Source organism: Odocoileus virginianus, chromosome 17, assembly GCF_023699985.2.
Source record: "Odocoileus virginianus isolate 20LAN1187 ecotype Illinois chromosome 17, Ovbor_1.2, whole genome shotgun sequence".
In the NCBI taxonomy this organism is placed as follows: Eukaryota; Metazoa; Chordata; class Mammalia; order Artiodactyla; family Cervidae; genus Odocoileus; species Odocoileus virginianus.
Genome location: NC_069690.1, coordinates 48,487,875 through 48,514,784, shown reverse-complemented (window position 1 = coordinate 48,514,784; position 26,910 = coordinate 48,487,875). Strand labels below are relative to the sequence as shown.

The 26,910-nt window shown below is 42.8% G+C and overlaps 1 protein-coding gene across 1 annotated transcript in view; it reads right to left on the bottom strand.

Moving 5' to 3' along the window:
* PITPNC1 (phosphatidylinositol transfer protein cytoplasmic 1) overlaps positions 1–26,910 on the bottom strand; it is a 231,980-nt gene that overhangs the window by 65,943 nt on the left and 139,127 nt on the right. The window contains exon 5 of the mRNA XM_070479761.1: positions 21,250–21,321. Coding sequence (XP_070335862.1) covers positions 21,250–21,321 — 72 coding nt within the window. The remainder of the gene's footprint in view (positions 1–21,249; positions 21,322–26,910) is intronic.

Sequence of the window (26,910 nt, the reverse complement as noted above, 5' to 3'; positions counted from 1 at the left end):
TTTCTCAGAATCTAGTCATTTTTATCCCTTTCTGTATATGCCACCAGCATCCTTCTACTGGCTGAACACCCTGACCTTCTAATCCCAAGGTAACTGACTGGCATGGCCCCTTCACAAGGATGACATGAAAATTAGTGAAGCATTCCATAATTATTTTGGAGAAGGAAATGGCAACCCACTCCAGTATTCTTGCTGGGAAAATCCCATGGACAGAAGAACCTGGTAGGCTACAGTCCGCGGGGTTATAAACAGTGGGTCATGACTGAGCACACATGCGCATCTGACTGGAGCCAGATTCAAGATGACCCAGCTCTGTTCCACCACTAATATTAGAAGATATTATATACAAAAACTGAAGATAGGGTTGGAAAGCAATCTCCCTGACTATCCCAGCTGATAAACATGCCTTATTAGGCTCTAAACCTCTGAGAAAACTCCTACTAATAGAGTTTTAAAAAAAAACTGAGATGACAAAGGATATCATTAACATGGCCATTCTGTTCAGGAAAATCTACTGTTCTGAAAAACTTGAAAAGAGAAAAAAAATTGTTTTTGGACACTGCTTCTGTAACATGGGAAGGACTATTTCCCTTTCCTCACAGTGAAAATTTAAACCTTTAACCAGGCTTTAAAAACTCAGGCAGCAGATTCCACACACACAGTCTCATAACTCTTAGTTTTAGAGCCATAGAGAGTATATTCATTATATGAGAGCTTGTACTTTGAGACTAAACCAACCTAGAATCAAGTTCCAGGTCTGACACTTGCTAGTTCTTATCATGTGCAGACCACTTGCTCTCGTGAAGCCTAAGTTCTCAGCTGTAAAATGGGGATAATAAAACTTTTGAGGATTTAATAAGATCATGGGAGGTGTCCCAGGTGGCTCAGTGGTAAAGAATCTACTTGCCAGTGCAGGACACACAGGCGACGTGGGTTTGATCCCTGATTTGGGAAGATCCCCTGGAGGAGGAAATGGCAACCCACCCTAGTATTCTTGCCTGGAAAATCCCAGGGATAAAGGAGGGTTGAAGTCCATGTGGTCACAAAGAGTCAGACATGACTGACTGAGCATGCACACAGGCGTCAGGACTCCTGGTCCAGTGCTCTCTTGACAGTAGGCCCTCTGCCTGAAGAATCTGCCTGAAGAACTATGGATGGAGGATTGTGATATTGTACAGGAGGCAGTGATCAAGACTACCCCCAAGAAAAAGAAATGCAAAAAGGCAAAATGGTTGTCTGAGGAGGCCTTACAAATAGCTGAGAAAAGAAGAGAAGCTAAAGGCAAAGGAGAAAAGGAAAGACACACCCATTTGAATGCAGAACAACAAGAAGAGATAAGAAAGGTTTCCTAAGTGATCAATGCAAAGAAATAGAGGAAAACAATAGAATGCGAAAGACTAGAGATTTCTTCACGAAAATTACAGATACCAAGGGAACATTTCATGCAAAGTTGGGCACAATAAAGGACAGGAACGATATGGACCTAACGGAAGCAGAAGATATTAAGAAGAGGTGGCAAGAAAACACAGAAGAACTATACAAAAAAGATCTTCATGACCCAGATAATCACAGTGGTGGGATCACTCACCTAGAGCCAGACATCCTGGAGTCCAAAGTCAAATGGGCCTTAGGAAGCATCACTATGAACAAAGTCAGTGAAGGTGATGAAATTCCAGCTAAGCTATTTCAAGTCCTAAAAGATGATGCTGTGAAAGTGCTGCACTCAATATGCCAGTAAATTTGGAAAACTCAGCAGTGGCACAGGACTGGAAAAGGTCAGTTTTCACTCCAGTCCCAAAGAAAGGCAATGCCAAAGAAAGTTCAAACTACCACACAATTGCACTCATCTCACATGCTAGCAAAGTAATGCTCACAATTCTCCAAGCAAGGCTTCAACAGTATGTGAACTGAGAACTTCCAGATGCTCAAGCTGGATTTAGAAAAAGCAGAGGAATCAGAGATCAAATTGCTAACATCCACTGGATCATAGAAAAGGCAAGAGTGTTCCAGAAAATATCTACTTCTGCTTTATTGACTATGCCAAAGCCTTTGTGTGGATCATAATAAAATGTGGAAAATTCTTCAAGAGATGAGAATACCAGACCACCTTACCTGCCTCTTAAGAAATTTGTATGCAGGTTAAGAAGCAACAGTTAGAACCAGACCTGGAACAACAGACTGGTTCCAATTGGGAAAGGAGTACAGCCAAGGCTGTATATTGTCACTCTGTTTATTTAACTTAAATGCAGAGTACTTCATGCGAAATGCCGGGCTGGATGAAGCACAAGCTGGATCAGGACTGCCACGAGAAGTGCGTGTGTATATATATATATATATATATATAAAATATATATATATGTATATATTTACATATATAAAACCTCAGAAATGCAGATGACACCACCCTTATGGCAAGAAAGTGAAGAGGAACTAAAGAGCCTCTTGATGAGGTAAAAGAGGAGAGTGAAAAAACTGGCTTAAAACTCAACATTCAAAAAACTAACATCATGGCATCCAGTCCCATCACTTCATGGCAAATAGATGGGGAAACAATGGAAATAGTGACAGACTTAATTTTCTTAGGCTCCAAAATCACTGCAGATGGTGACTGCAGCCATGATATAAAAGATGCCTGCTCCCTGGAAGAAAAGCTATGATCAACCTAGACAGAATATAAAAAAGCAGAGACATTACATTGTGACAAAGGTCCGTCTAGGCAAAGCTATGGTTTTTCCAATAGTCATGTATGGATGTGAGAGTTGGACCATGAAGAAAGCTGAGTGCAGAAGAATTGATACTTTTGAACTGTGGTTTTGGAGAAGACTCTTGAGAGTCCCTTGGACTGCAAGGAGATCAAACCAGTCAATCCTAAAGGAGATCAGTCCTGGATATTCATTGGAAAGACTGAATACTTTGGCCACCTGATGTGAAGAACTCACTCATTGAAAGAGACCCTGATGCTGGGAAAGATTGAAGGCAGGAGGAGAAGGGGATGACAGAAGACAAGATGGTTGGATGGCATCACCGACTTGAGGGACATGAGTTTGAGCAAGCTCTGGGAGTTGGTGATGGACAGGGAAGCCTGGCGTGCTGTAATCCATGGGGTCACAAAGAGTTGGACATGACTGACCGACTGAACAGAACTAAATAAAATCATGGTTGTAACAGGTTAGCAGGATGCTGCAGAACTATCATCACCATCATCATCATCACTAGCCATTATCCACATGACTTACTTCACGATGATGAAGGTGACAACGATTACTGTCACCACTATGACCATCTGTTCTTGAAGTTAGTTCCTAGTTGGGGTCTGCGGGTTAAGCCTCCACTCTCTTTGCCTTCCTTTTGCTCGGCAAAGGGTCATCAAAGAGTTGCTTTGTTCCACTTGTACTTTGCAACCGGGCCATTAGGTGGGGCCCTCTCATCACCCCCCAAGTCAGCAAGTGGCTCTGATTCTAGATTTGGGAGCAGGAGGAAAAGGCTGAGAGGACTACTGGACTCTGTGATTACTGCTTAGACTGGCCAAAGGAGCCCACTGGCTCTGGTGGCTCAGACAGTGAAGAATCCGCCTGCAGTACGGGAAATCTGGGTTCAGTCCCTGAGATGGGAAGATCCCCTGGAGGAGGGCATGGCAACCCACTCCAGTATTCTTGCCTGGAGAAACCCCATGGACAGAGGAGCCTGGTGGGCTCCAGGTCATGGGGTCACAAAGAGTCAGACATGGCTTAGCAACTAAGCACAGCACAGCACAGGGTCTGTCACCCAGCAAACACCACAGTCCCTGTGGGTTAGCACATGTCTGTGATAAGCTGGATCACCAGCCTGAAGTACAGGAGATGTGCTCCCTCAGGATAGAGCTCGGTATTGAAGAGACAGTGTATTCAGAATTGCTAATATAGCCACTTTCAGAAGATGCTTGAGAGAAGTCAAAATCACATTTAAATTTCTAGAGATTATAGTGGTCACTTGTAGAATGACTGGTGCTTTGTGTGTGGGGGTCCCCTCCTCCTTTCTAGCCTCATGCTTTGTAGCCACATGGTCAGGCTGACCGGTGTTAGTTACAGACCACTGATCTGAACACCCCAGGCCCCTCACGTCAGAGAACATCGTGGACCACATTCCAGGTTCTGCTTTACCCCCAACTCATGCCCACATCTCTGATCTCAGGATCCACTTGGACAACACATGCAACACCACAGGCTCAGCCTCCTAATTCCTCTTCCACTTCTCCCCCAACGACCTTTACCTCTGTTTGATCTCCTCCCCCACTTCCTCTCCCTCCCCAACTCCCACTCTGGTCTTGAATCTTCTGGAATTAGTCCACTTCTGCAATCTGAAAACTCTAGGTACTGCTTTCTTAAACTCAGACTCAATCTTCTCATTCCCGGGACCCTTCCTTCTTGACCTGGTTTAGCTCTCTGATCCCCGAGAGCCTCCACTGGACTCACGGCTCACAATGACCTTCACTTTCTCACTCCACTTTTCCATACCCTGCTGAACCCTCCCTGAAAGCAAACCTTGAGTCAATGTCACCATTTCCTCTGCCCTGACATGCAGGCTACAAAGCACAGCTGGGAAAATAACACCAATACTCAGGCTGGTGGCACAACTTACTCAGAATTTCCCAAATCACCAGACTGCCAAACTTTCAAGTGATCCCTTTTCTCTTCTGGAGTTGGTTCCTTTATCCATTTCCCTTTCAGGTTATCTTTGACCTTCATCCTCTTCCCTAAGTCCTTTTCCCTGTCTCCTTCCCTTTCAGGAGATAACCTTTCTTCTCACATTACTGGAATCTGGAGGCCATCAAGTGTGAGGCCAGTGACTTTCCCTTCCCTGTAGACATAGCCTTACCTGCCCTTTACCTGCCCTGCTCTCTGCCCTCTGCCCTCTGGTTTTCATTTTCTTTTTAGGGGGGCTCATGAAGACCATTCACCCTCTGACTTCTGGGAACGGCCCTTCCTCTTCTACTTCTAAACTCTTATTCACCTTCTGGCTCCTTCCTCTCAGTATTTCACAGTCAAGAGTTAATTTATAATACTTTATCAATATTGTTCTCCATAGTGATTATACTGTTAGCTATTTAATCTTTAGAACTCTTTTATGTTTCTATGCTATAAACTAGGTTGTATTCCTAAATACCATCTTCCAATTTATACTAATTATGTCTTTAGTTGTGTCTATAGTTTATGTTATCTATGGAGTCTTTCATTTCAGTATTGAGTTCCTAAATTTCTAATTGCTTCTTTTTCAAATCTTCATTTCTTTTTTGTAAGTTTTGTTTCTTAATTTCTCTTTTATTTTTCTTGTTTTTGGCCACAACATGGATTGCTTGTGGGATCTTAGTTCCCCAATTAGGGGTTGAACCCAGGCCCTTGGCAGTGAATGCAGAGTTCTAACCACTGAACTGCCAGGGAATTCCCTCATCCTTTTAAAATGGACATTCAGTTCAGTTCAGTCACTCAGTCGTGTCCGACTCTTTGCGACCCCATGAACTGCAGCACACCAGGCCTCCCTTTCCATTACCAACTCTCAGAGTCCACCCAAACCCATGTCCACTGAGTTGGTGATGCCACCCAACCATCTCATCCTCTGTCGTCCCCTTCTCCTCCTGCCCTCAATCTTTCTCAGCATCAGAGTCTTTTTAAATGAGTCAGCTCTTTGCATCAGGTGGCCAAAGTATTGGTGTTTCAGCTTCAACATCAGTCCTTCTAATGAACACCCAGGACTGATCTCCTTTAGGATGGACTGGTTGGATCTCCTTGCAGTCCAAGGGACTCTCAAGAGTCTTCTCCAACACCACAGTTCAAAAGCATCAATTCTTCTGTGCTCAGTTTTCTTTATAGTCCAACTCTCACATCCATACATGACCAGTGGAAAAACCACAGCCTTGACTAGATTGACCTTTGTTGACAAAGTAATGTTTCTGCTTTTTAATATGCTGTCTAGGTTGGTCATAACTTTCCTTCCAAGGAGTAAGTGTCTTTAATTCTTTATTTTCTTCTTTGAGCAGCACAAACATATTATTTTAATCAGAGTCATCTAAAAAGTTTTAAAATTTGCACTCGTGTTTTGATTATTGATTATAGTGGCTATCTTCCTTTTAAAAAAAATAGGTGCATATTTCTTAAAAGAAAATTTATTTGGCTGCACTGGGTCTTCATTGAGGCATGTGGGATCTTGGAGTCTTTAACTGTATTAATAACATGGAGGTTCTGGTTCCTTGAAGAGGGACTGAATCTGAGCCTCCAGCATTAGGATCCCAGAGTATTAGCCATTGGAGCAACAGGGAAGTCTCTGGCTATCTTTCTTAACAGTTTGTTTGGGGGTCTTTTGGAGTGGGAAGCTTCTTTTCTTCTTCTTTTTTTTTGGTTGGTGCTATCTTTCTCCATCTCCAACTCATCTCCCACTCTTCACATCAGTTGTTAGGTTTCACCATTGCATTCCAAGAGCAAAACCAGTACTTTTAAGCTGTGACCCAGGAAGCAAACACAGAAGATGCTTTCAGCCTCCCTTTTACCAAGAGAGATGCTTTCAGCCTCTTCAAACACTGAATCTGGCTCTCATCCCTTATTTGTATGAAGCACTTTTCATCCCACTGTTTTATAAGACTCACAAACACCTGCCCACAGGTCCAGTCACTCCATGCATTCCAACCCTCCTGAATCTCTGTCCTGTTTCCATGACTCCAGCTATATCATTTTGGTTTTCTTTTTTAAAAATTTTATTTGTTATTCCTAAGTGTTTAGAATAGAGGAGAGGCATTTGAACATGAACATGACTTTCCACCAAGATGGGAAGTCTTCCATAGGCTTCTCCCCTCAATCCTGAGTCTCATTCTGATTCAATTTCTTTTCTTTCCAGAGCCAACCATTTCAGAATTCCTCTCTGGTACAATGCAAGCTGGGTTCCGCTGCTACCATTTCACTCGTTTTCATAAAGGTCACTAACGACCATCTTATTTCTCAATCTCAAAGGACCTTTAAATTCTATCTTCCTGAACTCTGCTGCTACTATCATTGATGACTCTTTCTTGACTCTCTCTTTCCTGGGCCTTTGTGACTTCCTGGCATCCCAATTCTCCTCCTACATCTCAGGGACTCCTCTTCTTTCCACTTCCTTCCCCTTAAATGTCAATACTCCCACAAGCTCCATCCTTACCCCTCACATATCCTTTGGGTGATAATCTCTATTTCTGCGGTTTTGAACTATCTTTGCTTTATGACTTTCAAATCTATATCTCTAGGTCTCAGCTTTGGATTTATAGGTTCAATTTCTTTTTCTGTTATATATATATTATATATATATATATATATTTTTTTTTGGCTGTTCTGGGTCTTCATTGCTGCCCTTGGGCTTTCTCTAGTTGTGGTGAACGGGGGCTACTCTCTAGTTGCCCTGCTCGGGCTTCTGACTGGGTGGCTTCACTTGCTGGGGAGCACAGGCTCTAGGCATGTGGGCTTCAGGAGCTGTAGCACATGGGCTCAGTAAATGCAGCTCTTGGGCTTAGTTGCCCCAAAGCATGTGGAATCTTCCCAAACCAGGGATTGAACCTGTGTCCCCTACACATTGGCAGGCAGATTCCTAACCACTGAACCATCAGGGAAGTCCTAGGTCCAATTTCTTACCACCTATTTTCACTAAATTTTCCATAAGCACTTTAGACTCAACTGCACCAAAACTGAACTCACCAACCTCTCCCAAACCCACTTAAAACAATTCCTTGTCTTAGCTGGCAACACCACTGATTCATGACAAAACCTTGAATCATGCCAGACCCCAGAGCCAGCTGTCCCCAACCCATTCCCAAATCCAGTTAGGCACTGATGTTTCTCCCTCTTCCTAATTAATCCTCTTCTATTTCTTCTGTCAGTGCTTTAAATTTTGGGCTGCATTCTCTCTCATCTGATCTATTTCAAATCTCCTGTTTTCTCAACTAGTCCCTCCTGGCATGACAATCCTGCCTTTCTTTTCAGTCTCATCCTCCGCCCTGTGTTCTCTGGAGCACCTATCACATTGTGCTGCTATGACAGTATTTGTCTCCCCAAACCGACAACTCCTGGTACAAAATAGATGCGTGATAAATGTTTCTTGTATGATGAATTAATGTGCTATTGAGATCATCCTCTCCTTTGAATGCAACATAAAGGTCGTCTTGGGTTCCTGCTGGGAGGTTACCACGAAAGGATGGAGGAAGAGAATCGGTATTTACTAAACATCTATTACCTGGAGGAACTGGGATAGGTAGATTATATCAAGTATTTGGTTCAGAACATTCATTATCTTTCTTAAAACTGATCCAAGGGAATAAGGAAAAGCCAAGTGCAAGAATCTTTAAAACATAAGAATTTACTAGACCTTTAGGGAATAAGGAACATCCAAGGGAACAGTCTTTAAACCAGAAGACTACACATCCTTGTCAGTTTAGAATAATGACAAGAAACAACAAGAGTAAATCTAGATCTCTTGAAAACAGCCACAGATCCTCTATCTCTCAAGGCTGTTGCTGATTGTCCTTGAGACTCTGTAGTACTCTTCAAGTTCATTACCCTTCCTGTGCAGCGGGAAAAACCTGTTGAAGTCTCTGAATGTTTTGACCCAAGAATCACTTTTTGACTTTGTCCAGTGTTACTCAACAACTGTTATCTGTAGGGCAGTGGTTTGGTACAAGATAAAGCAAACAGCTGGAAATGTGCTTTATGTTGGACATTCCTTTTTGTACACTGAGTAAACGATACGTGTCACCCATTGTACATTCTGTTCCTCAACACCCCATGGTGCAAACTCAAAGTGGGTACTAGAAGGCTGTCTTCAGAGAAGCTAGAGAACAAATCTAGTATAAAAACATAACTCTCAAAAATCTATACCCAAAAGGAGTCACTAATTATTATCCTTAATTGAATGAGAGAATATTTTTCTCAATAGTAAGATTTTTTTGAATGTTAGAAACTTTAGAAACAAGAAGCAATGGAATGATATGAACTCTTAGCCAAAACAGAATATTAAAGTTATCCTACATATCACATGAAACTACTCTTTTTTTTTTTAAGAAAAGCAGTGTTGTCTATTTCAAACTGTTACAAAAAGTCTCAACAAAAGCACCATGTGTGCAACTGGTGTAGCTGGTTTAACATCATCTATTTCAAGAGACCCAGATGGTTCTAAGCAAATTTAGCTGGGTGCTGAAAACAAGGCCCATAGATCAAAATTAAGTTACTAGAAAAATCAATCTTTTCCATGTCCTTCATTGCTGAGGTCCTCCCCTAATATGTTTTATATCTCATTTCAATATTTCACTCTGGTTTTGACATGCCAACCAAGGTGAAGTTGAGTTAATAACAAACTCAAACTCATGACAGATTTCTGATTTCCTCTGAACTTAGGTATACCTGAGTGATAATAGAAGATTTCAGCACCAAAAAGTCAACTATTTGGTTCTACTCCTGAGTATCTACCCCATGATGTGGCATTTAGTTGATGCTTTTCAACATCTATTTATTAATAATCTGATGGGCATAGCCAAAGAAGATTAAAATTACTCCATTTAATGGTCTGCATATTCCAAAGTTATTTATGACTGTCTCCTTTAAGGGCTGGAAATAAGATGAAAAATTTTCAGATGTAGCTCCATGAAATTTTTATTTACTAAGTTTATGTCCCAAATGGCTATAAAGCCTGATGGACTATAAACAAGTCTTCAATAGGTATTAGTGGGGAAATGTGATTTAAATTTAACTTAACAGCTTAGTATTGTTCAGACAGAAGTACTATCAGTCTCAGAAGAGCAAGTATAGAATTTTCTGGGCAACAGCTGACACACTGCTTGATTCAAATACAGTCTGTGTACAAGTAGAGGAGCGGATGGAAGCAATGCTTTTGCTGCAGCAAAAGGAAAAAATTGCTTTGAAATCATGTCCATTGGAAATCATTAACTTCTTTTCTATAAGGTCAACACATATCATCATCTCCTTGTGACACTTTTTTTCCCTAAAGACTAAAATACTAGTGGAGACTTAGTTCTAGAAGGTATTTATCAGATAGATGACAGCCAGGGATTTTAGAGAGAAATCTATTTTATAAAGATGATGGCTCTGAACCTAAAAGGGGGAAGATTCAAGTGCTCCTCTTTTGGACCTCTATCAAGTACTTTGCATCATGAGGAAGCAGATCGGTGCCCTGGAAAAAGTTAACAAACAACCTTCCAGGCCTGGATGACTGAAGAGCTTATTTATTCAATGACTTTTCTTTGGCAGAATCTGGTACTGTGTTCACACTTTACATGCAAACACTCTTCATGGCTTAACTTCGCTATCCAGACATCTCAACATCCTGTGCAAGAGGAGGTCTCACACAGAATTCATTGATTCTAAGACACAACCAATTATACTTCCAAAAAAGAAAACTGCTGCCGCTGATCATCGTATGAGGCCATTGACTATTACACATTTCATTTTTAAAGTTGCTAAAGCATGAAAAATAACGACCACCCTCATACTTGATGAAATGGAAGTATCAGTTAACAATAACACATTGAGTAGGACTGGGTGGACTAAAGCACTGTTCTGAGTGCTTCTGAAGATTAATACATTCAATCTTCACAAGTACCCAATGAGTAGGGACTATTTTTATATCCATTTACAGTGGCACAAAGAGCTGAGGAACATGCTGATCTAGCGGCTAAGTGGCTGACCCAGGAATCAAATCCAACTAGTCTGACTCCAGTGCCTGCAGCCTTCGTCTCTTCACCATTTTGCCTCTATCCTGATGGAAACATTGATGACCACTGTGAAACAACAGGACGGGTGGCGGTCACCTCTTGGGGCCAAGATGTGCCCATCAGGATTCCTTTAGGTGAGTGAGCGCCAAGGAAGGATGGGTTCTGAAACCAGAACTTCCAGGCAAGAGGCCAAATGGTGGAGGGTCCAGAGCTCCAGCCAGTGACAGCCCCTCCAAAGTAAACTCAAAAGCTCCCAGAAACATGTGACTTCCCTACTTATGTCTGAGGATGCCCCATTCCTGGATGATGGAAAAGGAGTAGAAACTACAGGCTTTGGAAATGAGAACTTAGCACCTTCCTTCCAAAAGAACTCCCCTGATTAACCTCCCCACTTACAGATCTTGCACTTATAAGCGTCTAACTCTTAAGTGGTCTCCACAAAGCATAACCGAAGTAAAGAGAAGAAAAGAACGATTGTTATGGAGTATTTGACAAGCACCATTTCAATGAATTCTCCCAGTCATCCACTGAATGGGCACTGTTCTCCTTTTCACTGTCGGGAGGGAGTTCATAACAATGAAGTCCTATTATCATTGAATTCCCAAGTTCTGCTTTGGACCCTGTTTGGTCTGAGGCTGGTGACTCCTCTGAATCTAGTACATCATCCTGTTAAATGAGCCTGGCCAGCTGCAAGCTTTTGGCAGGTTCCTAAAGTGTCCTCATTCAAATGGCTCCAAGATCGAAAGGTTGTTGGTCATCCTCTGTTGTGAGCAATCCATTCTCTGAGGTACCAAAACTGGGCTCAACAAATGTCAACACAAAACTCTAGGTAAATAAATAGGAAAGCTGTGCCTTTTTTTTTTAAAGTGAAGTACACAGTTTTCCCACAGTAATTAGGTATCTTATGAGGGGGGAAGAAAAGCCAAACATTTAGGAAACAATTGCAAAGTGACGTGAGCTGAGGATGGATTACAAAAAAGAGAAGAGGTTTGAGTCTCATAGAATAGAAGAGTTGGATGATATTCTATGATAAACCATAATGTAAAAGAATATGAAAAAGAATATACATGTATATGGATAACTGAATCAACTTGTTGTACAGCAGAAATCAACGCAACACTGTACATGTATCCTGGGCTCTAACCCTTTGGAGGGTTGTGCACTTAGAAATCTAGTCTGAATTATGTCTATCTGCCATTTCAAAACTTCACAACACAACCCAGAGTGTGACATTACAAGAGAGAAACTAGGGATCCTGCAATTCAAAAAGTCTCCTCTTTATAAACATCTTTTGGGTGTATGGACTCAGTGCTGATGCTGACATGTTGACAATGTTTATGACTAGGCTAATTATTTTGCTATTTCACTAATGAAATCAGGACGCTACCAAAAAACAGAGAGAAGACTGAAAGCTTCTGCTTCATGACTACAAAAAACAACAACACAACTCATTGTGTAACTCTGAAGTAAGTTATTTGACATCTCATTGCAACATGTGAATAGTTTCTTAATTTTATAAGACTTTTTTAAAGAAGAAAAAACATACACATATAAATATCTTTTTTGGCTGAACCATACGAGAGTTAGAGTATATTGCGTGGTAGTTCATTCCTAAATATGTCAGCAGGCATCTCCTAAAAACAAGGAGATTCTCCTACACATCTGCAATATAATGATCGCAGGCAGGAAACTTAATACTGACTCAATACTACACTGCACTAGTATCTAATGTATGGTCCAGACTAAAACTTCCCTAATTGTCCTATCTTTTCTGTGTCCTGCATAAGCCTACCCCTTTCCTTAATCCAGAATCTAAGCAAGGATTAGGTGTTAAATGTACTTGTCAAATTACTTTAGTCTCCTTTAATCTAGCACAGTCCCCCAGGTTTTTGTTCTGTTTTGGTCTTTGGTGACATTCTTCTTTGAAGAATTTTGGCTAGTTGCTTTGTGGAGTATCCCTCAATTTGGATTTGTTTGCTTTCTTCCCTGGTGGTTCAGACGATAAAGCATCTGCTTGCAATGCAGGAGACCCGGGTTTGATCCCTGGGTTGGGAAGATCCCCTGGAGAAGGAAATGACAACCCATTCTGGTACTCTTGCCTGGAAAATCCCATGGATGGAGGAGCCTGGTGGGCTACAGTTCATGGGGTTGCAGAGTCTTCAGACACGACTGAGAGACTTCACTTTCTTTTCTCCTAATTGGATTCAGGTTAAATATTTTTGGCAAGGATAATCCATATCATGATTTGTGATGTTGCATCCTCAGTATGTCACAAAGGGAAGCACATGATATCATTTGTAAAACTTTCTACTGCTTGTAATTAATACATAATCTCTGTAGTGACACTTTGAGGCAGTGTGAATTCCTGTTCCCTAATACTGTTTCACACTCAATGGTTTGGGCATCCATTGATGACTCCTGCTTGAATGAACTGTTACTGAGGTAGCTGTGAAATGGTCATTTAGATCTTGATACTTGGTATTGCTTTTCTGGCTCTGCCCACTGGTTTCTTAACCATGGCATTCAGCCTTGTCCCCTTTGATTATGCTGCTTTTGACCAGTTTGGTTAACTGTCTTCCGAAACCATTAGTACCAACAGGTCAGCACAGCCTGGCTGTTTTTAGATATACCACAGCACCAATAAGCCAGGCCTAGACAGAAAGCAAATACTACTTTAAGCTATAGCTATTAATAATAATGATTATTATCGATTAGCTCTAGCTTTCCTGAATGTAGAGATAACCTGCATCGTGACTCTCCTCAACCTGAAAGCTAGTCCTCATGCTGGACAGACGCTCTTATTACCCACTTTCCCCCCCACTACATCCAACTCTCAGATGGCAAACTGTACTACAAACAGCAAAGACAACATCGTAAGGTATCAAATATGATCTGTTTCCCACTGTCCTCTAAATGATACCATTAGACACAGACTGAGTAAGGACACTGAACTTCCATTTCAGGGACCATCGTGGATAATAATCCTTTAAAACTGCAAATGGGGGTATTTTGTGCAAACTTCTTAGCATTACCGACTACTTATTAGAGAAAATTGCAGATTTTGTAGGTGGCTGGTTGTAACAATCTTAAGGTTAAAAACAGAACAGTACATCAGACATGTCTAAAAATAAAGCAAATGCTTTTTTCTTTCTATAATCCTCAATTAGAAACCATTTAAAGAAAGGATAATCAGCTTGAGAGGCTTGTAAATACAGATTCTACAGTTCTCACTGGCACTCCTGCTTTACAAATTAATTTTAGTACATTTCAAAATGTGTAAATAAGTTATTCTATCTTACATCTACCCATATTGCCCTCTTGATGTTCAAAATACTAATACCGCTAAAGAAACGAACTTCATGATGACTATACCAATAACAAATCCTCAATAAATAGAGCTCTCCTTAGATAATAAAATTCCCTCTTTGTTGGTTGTCGGTTGGTAACATCCAGTGGGAACTACTTGTGGTCAGGAGGAGAACTCGTGGCCATGTCTCTAAGCCAATGCAAGTTGAGACAAGTCAAAATACTGAAATTTTTACTCAATTCATCCAAAGAAGACACCTATCCAGGGGAAGAAACTCAAATTTCTCAGGTGGACCTATGTAGTTGACTAAATGAGATAATCTAACTCCCTAAAACCAGGTACAACTCAGTGACTGAAAGTGACTTGGTCTTAACCAAGGAGATAAGAAAATAATCAGAAGCTAGATTGAAAGCCATGGGAAGGTCCTTCTCAGGACCAGGGTGCTCTCCATCCTGGAGCAACCAGAACTTTCTTTCCTCTGTCATTCCTCTTCCTAGATAACCTCACTTATTTCCATCTCTGAGCCATGACTTTACACCTCTCCCTGAACTCCATATTCATATATCCCACTCCTTACCTACCATCCGCTTGGACGTCTCCAGGGTACCTCAAACTGATTGTGCCCTAATGGGGCTCTTGACTTCTTGTTTCTCCTGCACTACTCCCCACTCCCCACTAGGGTCCATGGGCAAATCTAGAAAGCCAGCTGCTCCCTGCTAAGTTGCTTCAGTCGTGTCTGACTCTTTGCATCTCTATGGACTATAGCCTGCTGGGCTCCTCTTTCCATGCGATTCTCCAGGCAAGAATTCTGGAGTGGGTTGCCATGCCCTCCTCCAGGGGATCTTCCCAACCCAGGGATCATCTGGATGCGTCTCTTACATCTCCTGCATTTGCAGGTGGGTTCTTTAGCACTAGCACCACCTGGGAAGCCCAGAAATCCTGAGGTCATCCTTACTTTGCTCCCATCTAATGCATCAATACCTAGTCAGTCTGTTTCCAAAACATACCAATCTTTATCTATTGCCCTCTCTCCAGATGAAGCCATCATCATCTGTGATCTGGATTCTTGCCCTTGCTGCCAGCTGGAATACCTGCTTCTATTCCTTCTGTCCTCCCATCACTCTTGACAGAGTGGCCAGAGCAAACACTGAAAAACATAAATCACCCAATGTAATATGGTTTCCTAAACTGGACGCTGGGGGACCTCTCTGGTGGTCCATGGCTGGGACTCTGTGCTCTCAGTGAAGGGGGCCAGGGTTTGATCCCTGGTCAGGGAACTGGATCCCATATGCTGCAACTAAAGATCCCGCATGCCACAGTGAAGATGGAAGATCCCTGTGTGCCACAACTAAGACCTGGCACAAACAAAAAAACCAAAAATTTAAGTGGTAAACTGAATGCTGGAATAGAAAAAGGATTTTGGTCATCCTCATGTGGTTTGTCCTCTGTGCATGCACATCTCTAGTTTTGGGTATTCAAGTTTCCTCTTCTTTGAAGGATACCAATCAGTTTAGATTTGGCCCCACCTTCACAGCCTCCTTTTAACTTGGCGGTTTAGTTGCTAATCATGTCTGACTCTTACAACCCCACAGACTGTAGCCTGCCAGGCTCCTCTGTCCATGGGATTCTCCAGGCAAGAATACTGGAATGGATTGTCATTTCTTTCTCAAGGGGATCTTCCCCACCCAGGAATTGAACCCTGGTCTCCTGCATTGCAGGCAGATTCTTTACCGATGAAGCTACAAGAGACTCCCCTTTTAACTTAATCACCTCTTTAAAAGCCTTATCTTCAAACATAGTTATAGTCTCAGGTACTCCAACATATGAATTTGGGAGGATACAACTAAGCTTACAACAGTCCCCTTGCCTGGAAAACCCTTCAGAGGGTCGGCTCCTTCCCAGCCTCAGATCTTACCAGATTTGTCACCTCTTCCGAGAGGCCTTTCTGATCATATGGCTTCTAGCTAAGTTCTCCTCCACCCTATTTATTGCCTTTCCAGCACTTCCCACAGCTGGAATTCCTTGTTTTCTTGCTTATTATGTGCTTTCCCCCATTCCATGAGTAGTGGAGACTTGTCTATCTGATTGCTACATCCTCATTGCCTCTTGCAATGCCTGGCACACAGTAGGTACTCAAAATTTTCTGTGGTTTATTGACAATTCAGACAAAAGGAGAGTCTCATTAGAAATCATCCATAATGCAGTTAATCCCAAGGTATGACCGTAACTGAAGCAAAACCTAAAATTTGTATCGCACTTACAGTTTATGAAGTGCTTCCAGGTAAATTAACCTGGATGAGTCCTCCACACTGTGATGCAGACATTATTTACTCTGTTTTCTTGATAGAGAAGCCAAAACTCCATTGCTTAATTCATAGAGCTGCAGATTCAACATGAATCTTTTCATTTCACAAAGAACGACTCTGTGTTTTCCCATTATAACATAACTGAACTAGAAACTAAATAAATTATCAATACTTCTAGGCAACTTCAAAGGAGAGTTCTGTGAAGAACAGAGTCTTGCTCTTCTAGGAACTAAACTGGACATTCTTTCCATCTGATCAGAGAAGTTTTGTTGCTGAGGAATAATGGCTAATGAGAAGAAATATGGTTCCCTCAGGCCCCTTCACTGTGTGTGTGGGGTGGTGGTGGTGGTTATAAACATGCTTTTGTAAACTTTTATGTTTTCAGGGGTATGAAGAAATGAAGAAATCTGGAGAAGCGGATTTCCTAAGGGTTCACTTGGTTTGGTTTTAAATAGCACTTCATATGCCTTTAAATCTGCAGTTCTCAGCCTTGATGGCTCTTAGGTTACGCTGAGGGAGTACAAGAAACCCCAGTGACTGGACCCCCATCCCAGACAAGTGGAATCAGACTCCCGGGGAGTGGGGTAGTGGCATCAGTGAGTCTAAAGCTTCCCAGGTAACTTTACTATGCAGGCAGGACTGAGAACCAGTGGTCTAGATCCTCAAGTGGGGTGAGGATGGCCTATCTTATACCCTCCAAAGAGAATGGATCAGGTTTGACCAGAGGGTAGACCCTACAAGTCCACACACCTGCTACTGGCAAACTCTGTATTCCGAGAGACACAGTGTAGGAAGCACTGCCCTAGACCAGTCTGCACCCAGGACCAATTAAATCAGAATCCCAGTGTGGGCAGAAACCAGGCAGGAGCTAGGGTTAGAGTTTCTGAGTCTAACATGCAGCCAAGACTGAGAACCACCGCTTTAAGTGGTACCTGCTTTGTTTGGAGGAGGAAGAGAAGGCAGGCCTGCCCCCCATTAACTGCAGCGAGTGACAGTAACCTGGCAGCGGCCGACACTCGAATGATACGCACTGACTCTCCCAGATCTAGATTTATGGCCTTGGACAAACAACAGAGCCTTACTTTGGCACGGTGCCGTCCTCCCAGCACTAATTAAGGCCTAAATAATTCTCATCAGCATGTGCATAAAATAAATGGGCCTCAATTTGAGACAACTTCCCCATTGTGTCCTAGTTAATGTAATCACGGTTTATAGGTTTTCACATTCATAAATATACTAGCTTTATTTTAACAAGGAGAAAATATTTAAATCTAGATGTACCAATTTCTATGTTTTTACATGCAGTATTGGGTCACGTAAAAAGATGACATAGGTGGTGATTGATAAGAGGATAACAACATGGACTCTATTCAATCAGTAATCAATATGATTATCAGTAGTGTTTTTCAATTTAATTATTGCTTCTTATCATCATCCATTTCATTAAAGTTCTGGCAGGTACAGAGAGAAACAGGATGCAGATAGCGGTATGAAGGATGGTAGCTGAATGATAAGACTATATACCCAGAAAATGCAAAGAAATGGCCTGAGTTTATTAAATAATTTGGCAAAGCAGTGAGACAAGAGAAACATCCACCACTGCACTGCTTTCTTTAGCAATTCTGCCTCCCACCAGAAACTCTATACTCATCCCTGGACAGAAAAGAGCATGCCAGCACACGCCATCTGCTTAAGGCTCTAGTTTTGAACCTCTGGACAAAGCTATCTTTTAATAAAGTATTATTACATAAATACATATTTCTCATGTTCTGATTTGGAAACATTAACAAGTGTGAATGAAAACCAATGAAGTCTTCCTTTTCTGCCTCCAGGGACCAAGCTTGAACCAGCTGGGTGACCAACAGCTGCTGCTGAATATGGAAATTAGAAGAAGGCAAACTGGCAAAGAAGTCTAATCAAGCTGGAGCTGGCCTGTTTGATCCAATAGCTCAGAAAGGAGACCTGGGGATGTATGGATCAGAGCCAGGCTGAGGCTGGGCAAAAACACTTAGTGAACTTGGACTTGGGCAAGGTGGGTGCCATGACAGAGAGAATACAGAGCTGGCTTCATGGGCAGTCTCAGAGCCAGCAAGTTGGGGAGAAGGAGGCAACACAGGGTGCAATAGCTGGCATTTCTCCCAGAGGAAGCAAGCTGTGTTGACAAGGACTGCTCACAAGTGCTCCGGGGTTCACTGCTTTTCTTGCAGGCTGGCCTAAGTCTCAGAGAGAACTGGCCTTTGGCATGGGTAGAGAACGCTGGCTCCAGGCATAGCTCCTGACTTTAGGATGGCTCACTTGGTATTTTAAATTCCTAAGAGAGTAATGACAAAGCTAAATTCCTAGGAGAGTAGTAAAAAAAGACCTTAGCGCCTGCCAAAAATGGGATACAAGACAATAAATGATAACCATGTGATTCTTTTTTTTTTTTTAGATTAGACTTGAGCAGAGGATAAACCAGATCACACTGGTCTTGCCAACCTATCAGGCTCATGGTGGGACCATACATCCATTCCAAACCTCTACAAAGGGAGTGGGTTATAACTATCCGTGAAGACAGAACAGAGCCATAGAGAAAAAGAGAAAGCAAGACAATCTGTCTAGAAAGACTAAAAGATGTTTTAACTCCTATTGCTTCCCTCAACCCCATGTTTTTTAGATTGTGCCAAGAAAAGCAATTAAGGCATGTTTGATCTCTACCATCCTTTTCTTGATGGTCTACAGATACATTAAAATGGTCATGCCCACTCCCATATTCAGTGACTGACAATTGTTTAAAGAAATACATTTAAGTAGGGAATGCAGGGTAGCTAATAAAAATTACTGGGAAGGATATTTTATGACATGTTAAAAACAGAATGTTGTACGATTCAATTTTAGGGAAATTGGTTGAAAAGTAAATTCATTAATATTTTGCAGGATGAACCAAAATGCTAACAGTAGTCATCTCTGAAGCCTGAGATTACTACTGGTTTTGCTTTACTTTTTTTTTTTGATTTTCAAAGTTTTAAGAATCATGTGTTAATTTTCCAATCAGAAAGAGTAATTACAAGAGTTCAAGTTACACTGTGCAACACTACTTTAGACCACAAGACTTTGCTGGAGTTGGCCCCAGTGAAAATGAAAGTGAAAATTGCTCAGTTGTGTCCGACTCTTTGCAACTATATATATAGTCCATGGAATTCTCCAGGCTAGAATACTGGAGTCGGTAACCTTTTCCTTCTCCAGGGGATCTTCCCAACCCAGGGATCAAACCCAGGTCTCCCGCCTGTAAGGCAGATTCTTTATCAGCTGAGCCACAAGGGAAGTCCAAGAATACTGGAGTGGGTAGCCTATTCCTTCTCCAGGGGATCTTCCAGACCCAGGAATTGAACTGGGGTCTCCTGCACTGCATGCGGATTCTTTACCAACTGAGCTATCAGAGAAGCCTGATGTCAGGCTATAGACAAGGAGATGGGACTAAACATTTCCTCTGAGGTCACCCATCACCAGGGGATGCTACCCACTGAGGCTCCTGAACTCAAGGGGGGACAAGCACCCTTGAGGGTAGCAGTGTTCTCTCCTCTGGATAGTTTCAGGAACTCTGGAGTTGGGATTCAGCTGGGACAGATCTATCAAGTGGTCAAATCTGGAGACCCGGTGGATGCTGCTCTGATCTGAGTCTCTCCAACCAGGCAGGGGTTAGAAAACTTTTTTTCTGTAAAGGGCCAGGTAATAAATACTCTAGGCTTTGTGAACCACATGAGTTCTGTTTTAAGTACTCATTCTGTCACAGACAAATGAATGTAGCTGTGTTCCAAAATACTGAGTGGATGAACCAGTGTCCTCTCTCCCATGCTGGTGTGAATTGTATTAATAGTTGTCAGGTGACTCCTCCTGGGAACCACTCAAGCTCTGTTCCATCAGACTCCACCTTGAATGGGACCATCTGAGTGCTGCACAAATGCATCCATGTCTTCTAGAAGAATCTGTTCCTGCCAAGGGGAGGAACCTTCTGGAAGATGTTTCTAGAAGCTGTTAACATGATCAAACACAAAGTAGGCCTGGCCAAAGCTGTAAATTGATAATGTTTATGAGCCCTTAGATATTTCTTTCTGGCACTTAGGCACCTCCATAACCTCCTGCATCTTGTTTTGTATTCCCCTAGCTCAGTGAAGGCACCAAAGGGGTCACTTTGTCAGGAGACTCTCGTTCATTTCGATACAGCCTCAATTTTCATCACTCTCCACAAATGCAAAACATGTAATTGAGGCAGAAATAAACAGATGAAGCCTTGCAGCTTCTAGATACAGAGTCTTCCCTCATGGGTCCTGACGGAACTCATAGCTCAAGGTCAGGGTGAGGTTGTTGTAGGTCAAATCATCCACTCATAAAGGGAAAGGAATTTAGAAATGTACTGCTCTGACAGAAAGAGGTGGGGTAAAAGCCAGGTCAGAAGTGAAGTTTAAGCAATACTAATAAAGTTCTTGGCTGAAATTTAGTGACAGTCAGAATGCCTCATGAGGAAAACATCTTGCAGGAGGGTTACACTGATTTTTAATGTGGGATTCTTTGGCACATATGAGTGTGTATATGTAACATATGCACAGCCCAGAAAATACGTACAGTATGCACACACACATCTGATCATATTCATCCTTCTAAGTAAATGTCAATTGTCACGGAGAAAATGTGTGTTCAATCTAATGACCAGAAACCAAATTCCAGACTCCGAGGTTCCCCTCATCCCTCTTGATCCCTGATGACAATCACTCCAGGTGACAGAGATTTCTGCATAGAGGCCCACAGAATGTACATAAAAATGAGAAGAAGAGCCAGAGCGTCTCTGAGGTCCCAGGCACAGGTGGGGCTGGCTCCGTCCACGAGGGGAGAACAGTGCGGACGGGGGCGGGGCTGGGGTGGGGGGAGCAGGGGCTACTCACGCTGTCATTGCTTCCCTTGTTGTCCTCGTACTTGGTTTCTATGTGAATGGAGAATTTCGGCAGAAAGGAACACTATGGGAAGAGAGAAAGGTTTCATCAGCACACCAGTTTTTTCTCTCTTCACATCTTCAGCTTAGCCTCTGGATGCGCTCCTGGCCTTCTGGTTGTGACCACTGTCCACAACCAGAGATGTTAAGACACTAAGTCCATATCCAAATGTAAGAAAAGCCACCTTTGGCGATATGAACACAATTTCACCCAGAAGTCAGGCCAGAGAGAATAATTAGGCAATAAGACAAGTTGGCCGGAGAAGGCAATGGCAACCCACTCCAGTACTTTTGCCTGGAAAATCCCATGGATGGAGGAGCCTGGTAGGCTGCAGTCCACGGGGTCGCGAAGAGTCAGACTCAACTGAGCAACTTCACTTTTACGCACTGGAGAAGGAAATGGCAACCCACTCCAGTGTTCTTGCCTGGAGAATCCCAGGGACGGCGGAGCCTGGTGGGCTGCTGTCTATGGGGTCGCACAGAGTTGGACACGACTGAAGCGACTTAGCAGCAGCAGCCGCAGCAGCAAGATAAGTTGGTGAAGAGGACATTTCCCAAAGGAGTATATTCTATGAGTCCGGCCACAGGCTTTATAGAAAAGCAACCCCCTGAAACAGGGACAGTTCCAGTTCCAGGGTGCTTCCCTTTAGGGAGCAGCTACCACGGCTGGATACCTGGGGGCCAGCCTTAACCATTATATAAATATTCATAATAAGCTGGAGGTGGTAGAGTAGAGCTTTACGGTTATAAATTATTGAAGTCAGACAGACCTGGCTTTTAGTTTGGGGTTTATCACTTGATAGTCATGTGACTTTGGACAAGTCATTGAACTTATATGAACCCCAGCAATACTGAAACAGAGACAGTAATGATTACCTAACAGTGACATTGTGAGGGTTAAATGAAACCATGTGCATAACACATATCAGTGCTGGGTATCGAGCAAACATTTAACAAATCAGTATAAGGCTGCATGTGAACTTGACGTAAAAGACAGCCTTTCTTTTTGCCGGCACAGGGAGAAAAACTCCAAATGCACATCACCCTGACATCTTCATCTCACTGAGCCCATTCCACGTATTCAGTAGACAAAGGGTTAGTGTAGCTTGACAAGACGATTTTGATGGAGGTCGATGTGGCCTTCCTCCTGCTGGCACTGGCCCTGAGCTGGGCATTAACCTTCCTGACTTCCAGAGATAGGATCACAGACTACAGGCAAAGGACACAGCCACTTCACTGGGAGCTGCAGGTATTGGAGGAGTGAGGCTTGGGTCCATATGCTCCCAGTTCCAAGAGGTTGCCTCTTTTATTTATCCAGTGTACATAGACCTGGCACTGGTCTCAGTGCTTCCAAGTTCTAATTCATTTAGTCCTTCTAACTATCCCATGAAATAGGAACTATTATCATTATCCCCTTTTTAAAATTGCAATGTAATTGCTTTACAATGTTGTCTTGGTTTCTGCTGTACAACAATTCAAGCCGGCCATAATTATATGCATATCCCCTCCTTCCTGAACCTCCTTCTCCCCTCCCCCTCCACCCCTCTAGGTCATCATCACAGAGCACCAAGCTGAGCTCCCTGTGCGATACAGTAACTTCCTGCTAGCTAGCTATTTTACATGTGGTAGTATACATATGTTAACGCTACTCTCTCAATTCAATCTCCCAACTATGTCCACAAGTCTGTTCTCTATGTTTGCACCTCTATTCCTGCCCTGCAAATAGGTTCATCAGTACCGTTTTACTAGATTTCATATATATGTTTTAATATATATTTGTTTTGCTCTGATTTACTTCACTCTGTATCGACAGGCTCAACTTTCACCCACCTCACTACAACTGACTCAACTTCATTCTTTTTATGGCTGAGCAATAGTCCATTGTATATGTGAACCACCCCTTCTTTATCCATTCTTCTGTCAATGGACGTCTAGGCTGCTTCATGTCCTGGCTATTGGTTAAGTACATGGCCCACGATCACACAGCTAGTAAAAAGTAAAGTCGTGATCGATAAGTCTGGTGGCCTGATCAGTGTCCATGCTCTTGATGACGACCCCACTGGTTTTCAGCAGCACCTGTAGCAGCAGTACCCTGGAACTTCTTAGAAAGGCAAATTCCTGGAGCCAATGCCAGAGCCACTGAATCAGAAACTCAGGGCATGGGGCTCAAGCATTTTTGTTTGTCAAGCCTTCCAGCATGCTAATGCAGGTGTAAGCTGGAAAACCACCCCACTATTCCATGTATAGGAAGGAAAGAGAGAAGATGCATTATCTAAAATCCCGTGGTCCACCATACACACCCTTGCCCCACTTGGTCATCCCACAGTGGCCATGATCCCCTTTCAGCTCCACTGAGATCTCCCAAGCGGCATCTGTGCAAGAAAGCAGAGGCCTTCGATGTGCCATTGATAATTCTCCTGACATCACACGTCTGTGTGCATTCAGCGTTCATCTGTCTTAATCCCAGTGAAACAAGCAAGCTGAACCGTGACTAAGGAAACATGGAAACAATCAATCCCAGTAATTGCCTTTATGGAGAACGAAGCCTTGTGATCATTCATTAACACCTTCTTTGCTGTCTCCTCTCAAACAACCTCTCACTGCACAACTGCTGCCCTCACACCCAGACCCAGGGAGTTCTAAGGAGGGGCTGCCTGTCATGAATCAAGATGGAGCAGCTCAGAGCCCCACCACAGAGCTCTCAATAACCATGTGAACTTGAGAACATGAACCTGCAGAGACTTTTCAAAATAACAAGCTTCAGGTGAACCGATTTGTCCTTTTTTAACCCATAATTTGGCTTCTCTGGTGGCTCAGCCAGGAAGAATCCACCTGCAACACAGGAGCCACAGGCGACATGGGTTTGATCCCTGGGTCAGGAAGACTTCCTGGAGGAGGGCATGGCAACTCACACTAGTATTCTTGCCTAGAGAATCCCATGGGCAGAAAAGCCTGGCAGGCTACAGTCCATAGGGTCCCAAAGAGTTGGACATGACTGAAGCGACTTAGCACGCATGCAACCCATAATTCAAGAGGCTCAATCCAATGTGTGCACAGTACCAAGGAGCAAAAGAATGGAGCTGTCCAGGGTGGGGAGGTGGGTCTAGGTGAGTCAGAGTGGAACCTGTAAAGAGTTTTTAATCGGCTGAGTCTCTAAACCACTTAACTAAGGTCAAACAAGTGAATTTTAGCATTTGGATATTAAACCCAAAATACAAAATGCAATACTCTTATGCAAATTAACATGTTGTTATTTTTGAGTCAAGGGATTTAGGTTATTTTCATGTCAGAATAGCAACCTTGCAAGAGGCTCGAAGGGTACTTGGTTTTGGCAAGGCAGTGGGAAGACACAGATCAGACAGGCCAGCCCCAGGCTGCTCAGCTCTACCTCCTTCAGCAGTGGTTTGGGACTGATAATCCCTTTAGGGTATCAATGGCTGATTCTCAGAGCCCTGTAGTATACATTGCCTCATGTTAAAATCTGAAATGTTTCTGGCTCGGGGCATTTTTGACATTATCACTAAAATCTTTCCAACTATATGTCCATCTTGAAATCAACTCCTGCTTCTCCCAAGTAGGTTAGCTTCCCTAAAAATCCAGCTCTTTAATCCTCAGTCAGTCAGTTAAGTCACTCAGTCATGTCTGACTCTGCGACCCCATGGACTGTAGCACGCCAGGCTTCCCTGTCCATCACCAACTCCCGGAGCTTGCTCAAACTCAAGTTCATTTGAGTCGGTGATGCCATCCAACCATCTCATCTTCTGTCGTCCCCTTCTCCTCCTGCATTCAATCCTGCCCAGCATCAGGGTCTTTTCCAATGGGTCATTTCTTTGTATCAGGTAGCCAAAGTATTGGAGCTTTAGCTTTAGCATCAGTCTTTCCAATGAATATTAAGGGTTGATTTCCTTTAGGATGGACTGGTTGGATCTCCTTGCAGTCCAAGGGACTCTCAAGAGTCTTCTCCAACACCACAGTTCAAAAGCATCAATTCTTTGGCACTCAGCTGTCTTTATAGTCCAACTCTCACATCCACACATGACTACTGGAAAAACAATAGCCTTGACTAGACGGACCTTTGTTGGCAAAGTAATGTCTCTGCTTTTTAATATGCTGTCTAGGTTGGTCACAACTTTCCTTTCAAGGAGTAAGCATCTTTTAATTTCATGGCTGCAGTCACCATCTGCAGTGATTTTGGAGCCCCAAAAAATAAAGTCAGCCACTGTTTCCACTGTTTCCCCATCTATTTGCCATGAAGTGATGGGACCGGATGCCATGATCTTAGTTTTCTGAATATTGAGTTTTAAGCCAATTTTTTCACTCTCCACTTTCACTTTCATCAAGAGGCTCTTTAGCTCTTCTTTGCTTTTTGCCATAAGGGTGGTGTCATCTGTATATCTGAGGTTATTGATATTTCTCCCCGCAATCTTGATTCCAGCTTGTGCTTCATCCAGTCTGGCATTTAGCATGATGTGCTCTGCATATAAATTAAATGAGCAGGGTGACAATATACAGCCTTGACACACTCCTTTCCCGATGTGGAACCAGTCTGTTGTTCCTCTAATCCTAGTCGAGTTTAATCTGTTGAGTAAGGCTCTCTTCCTTTCCCCCTGGCTGGCTCCCAACTGCATGTCACCACTGGTGTTATCTTAAACCCTCTCCCTTCTCAAGACCCTGTGCTTGACTTCACCTTTCCTTCCTTGCAGTTGATAATTGTGGTTCATAGTTTAACAATGACACAGATCACGTGACAGAAACACCTACATTTTCCCTCTCCTCCATTGTCGCAAATCTGCTTCTTTATGCTGCTTCCTATTCTTCGTGAATCAGAGAAAGATGCTGCATTCTTTATCCCAATGCGGGGGAAAAAAAAAATATAATGCTCAGAACTGAGACACAGAGGAGTCATCAGACCTGAGATGTATTGACTTGGGCAAATTATTTTCCCATCCCCAGCGGGGACAATTTTTTTCTACTCTGTAGGCATGCTGAGAAGATCAATGAGGATCATTCAGTAAACCCAGCACAGTGCCTGGCACAGAGTAGGTGCATGGTTAAATATATTTGTGAGTTTCTTCTCTGGAAACTTGTTTCATTGATTATTTGCATCTCTCCCTGCTTCCTTCCTATTGCCTAAAAATATAATGAAAAGGGTCATACTCTTAAAAAACAAACAAGCATCAAATATCCTCAGTTACGTTTCTTCCTTGATCTACAACCAACCCCACTCCTCCTTGTCTTCACAACCAAACTCTATTAAAAGAACAGTTCATGCTTGCTGGCTGTACTTTTCCACCTCCTATCTTTTTTCTCAAGCAGTGCAATATGGTATGGAAAGGAAAGGACTGATTATCAGAGAATTTTCAAAGCAGCACTCCTTCTCCATCTACACCCCGTAGGCCTCCCTAAACTGTTGTGTGTGTGTGTGTGTGTGTTAAGTTGCTTCAGTCATGTCTGACTCTTTGCAAACCCATGGACTATAGCACTCCAGGCTCCTCTGTCCAAGGGATTCTCCAGGCAAGAATACTGGATTGCCATTTCCTCCTCCAGGGGATCTTCTTGACCCAGGGAATGAATTCGTGTTTCTTATGTCTCCTGCACTGGGAGGCGGGTTCTT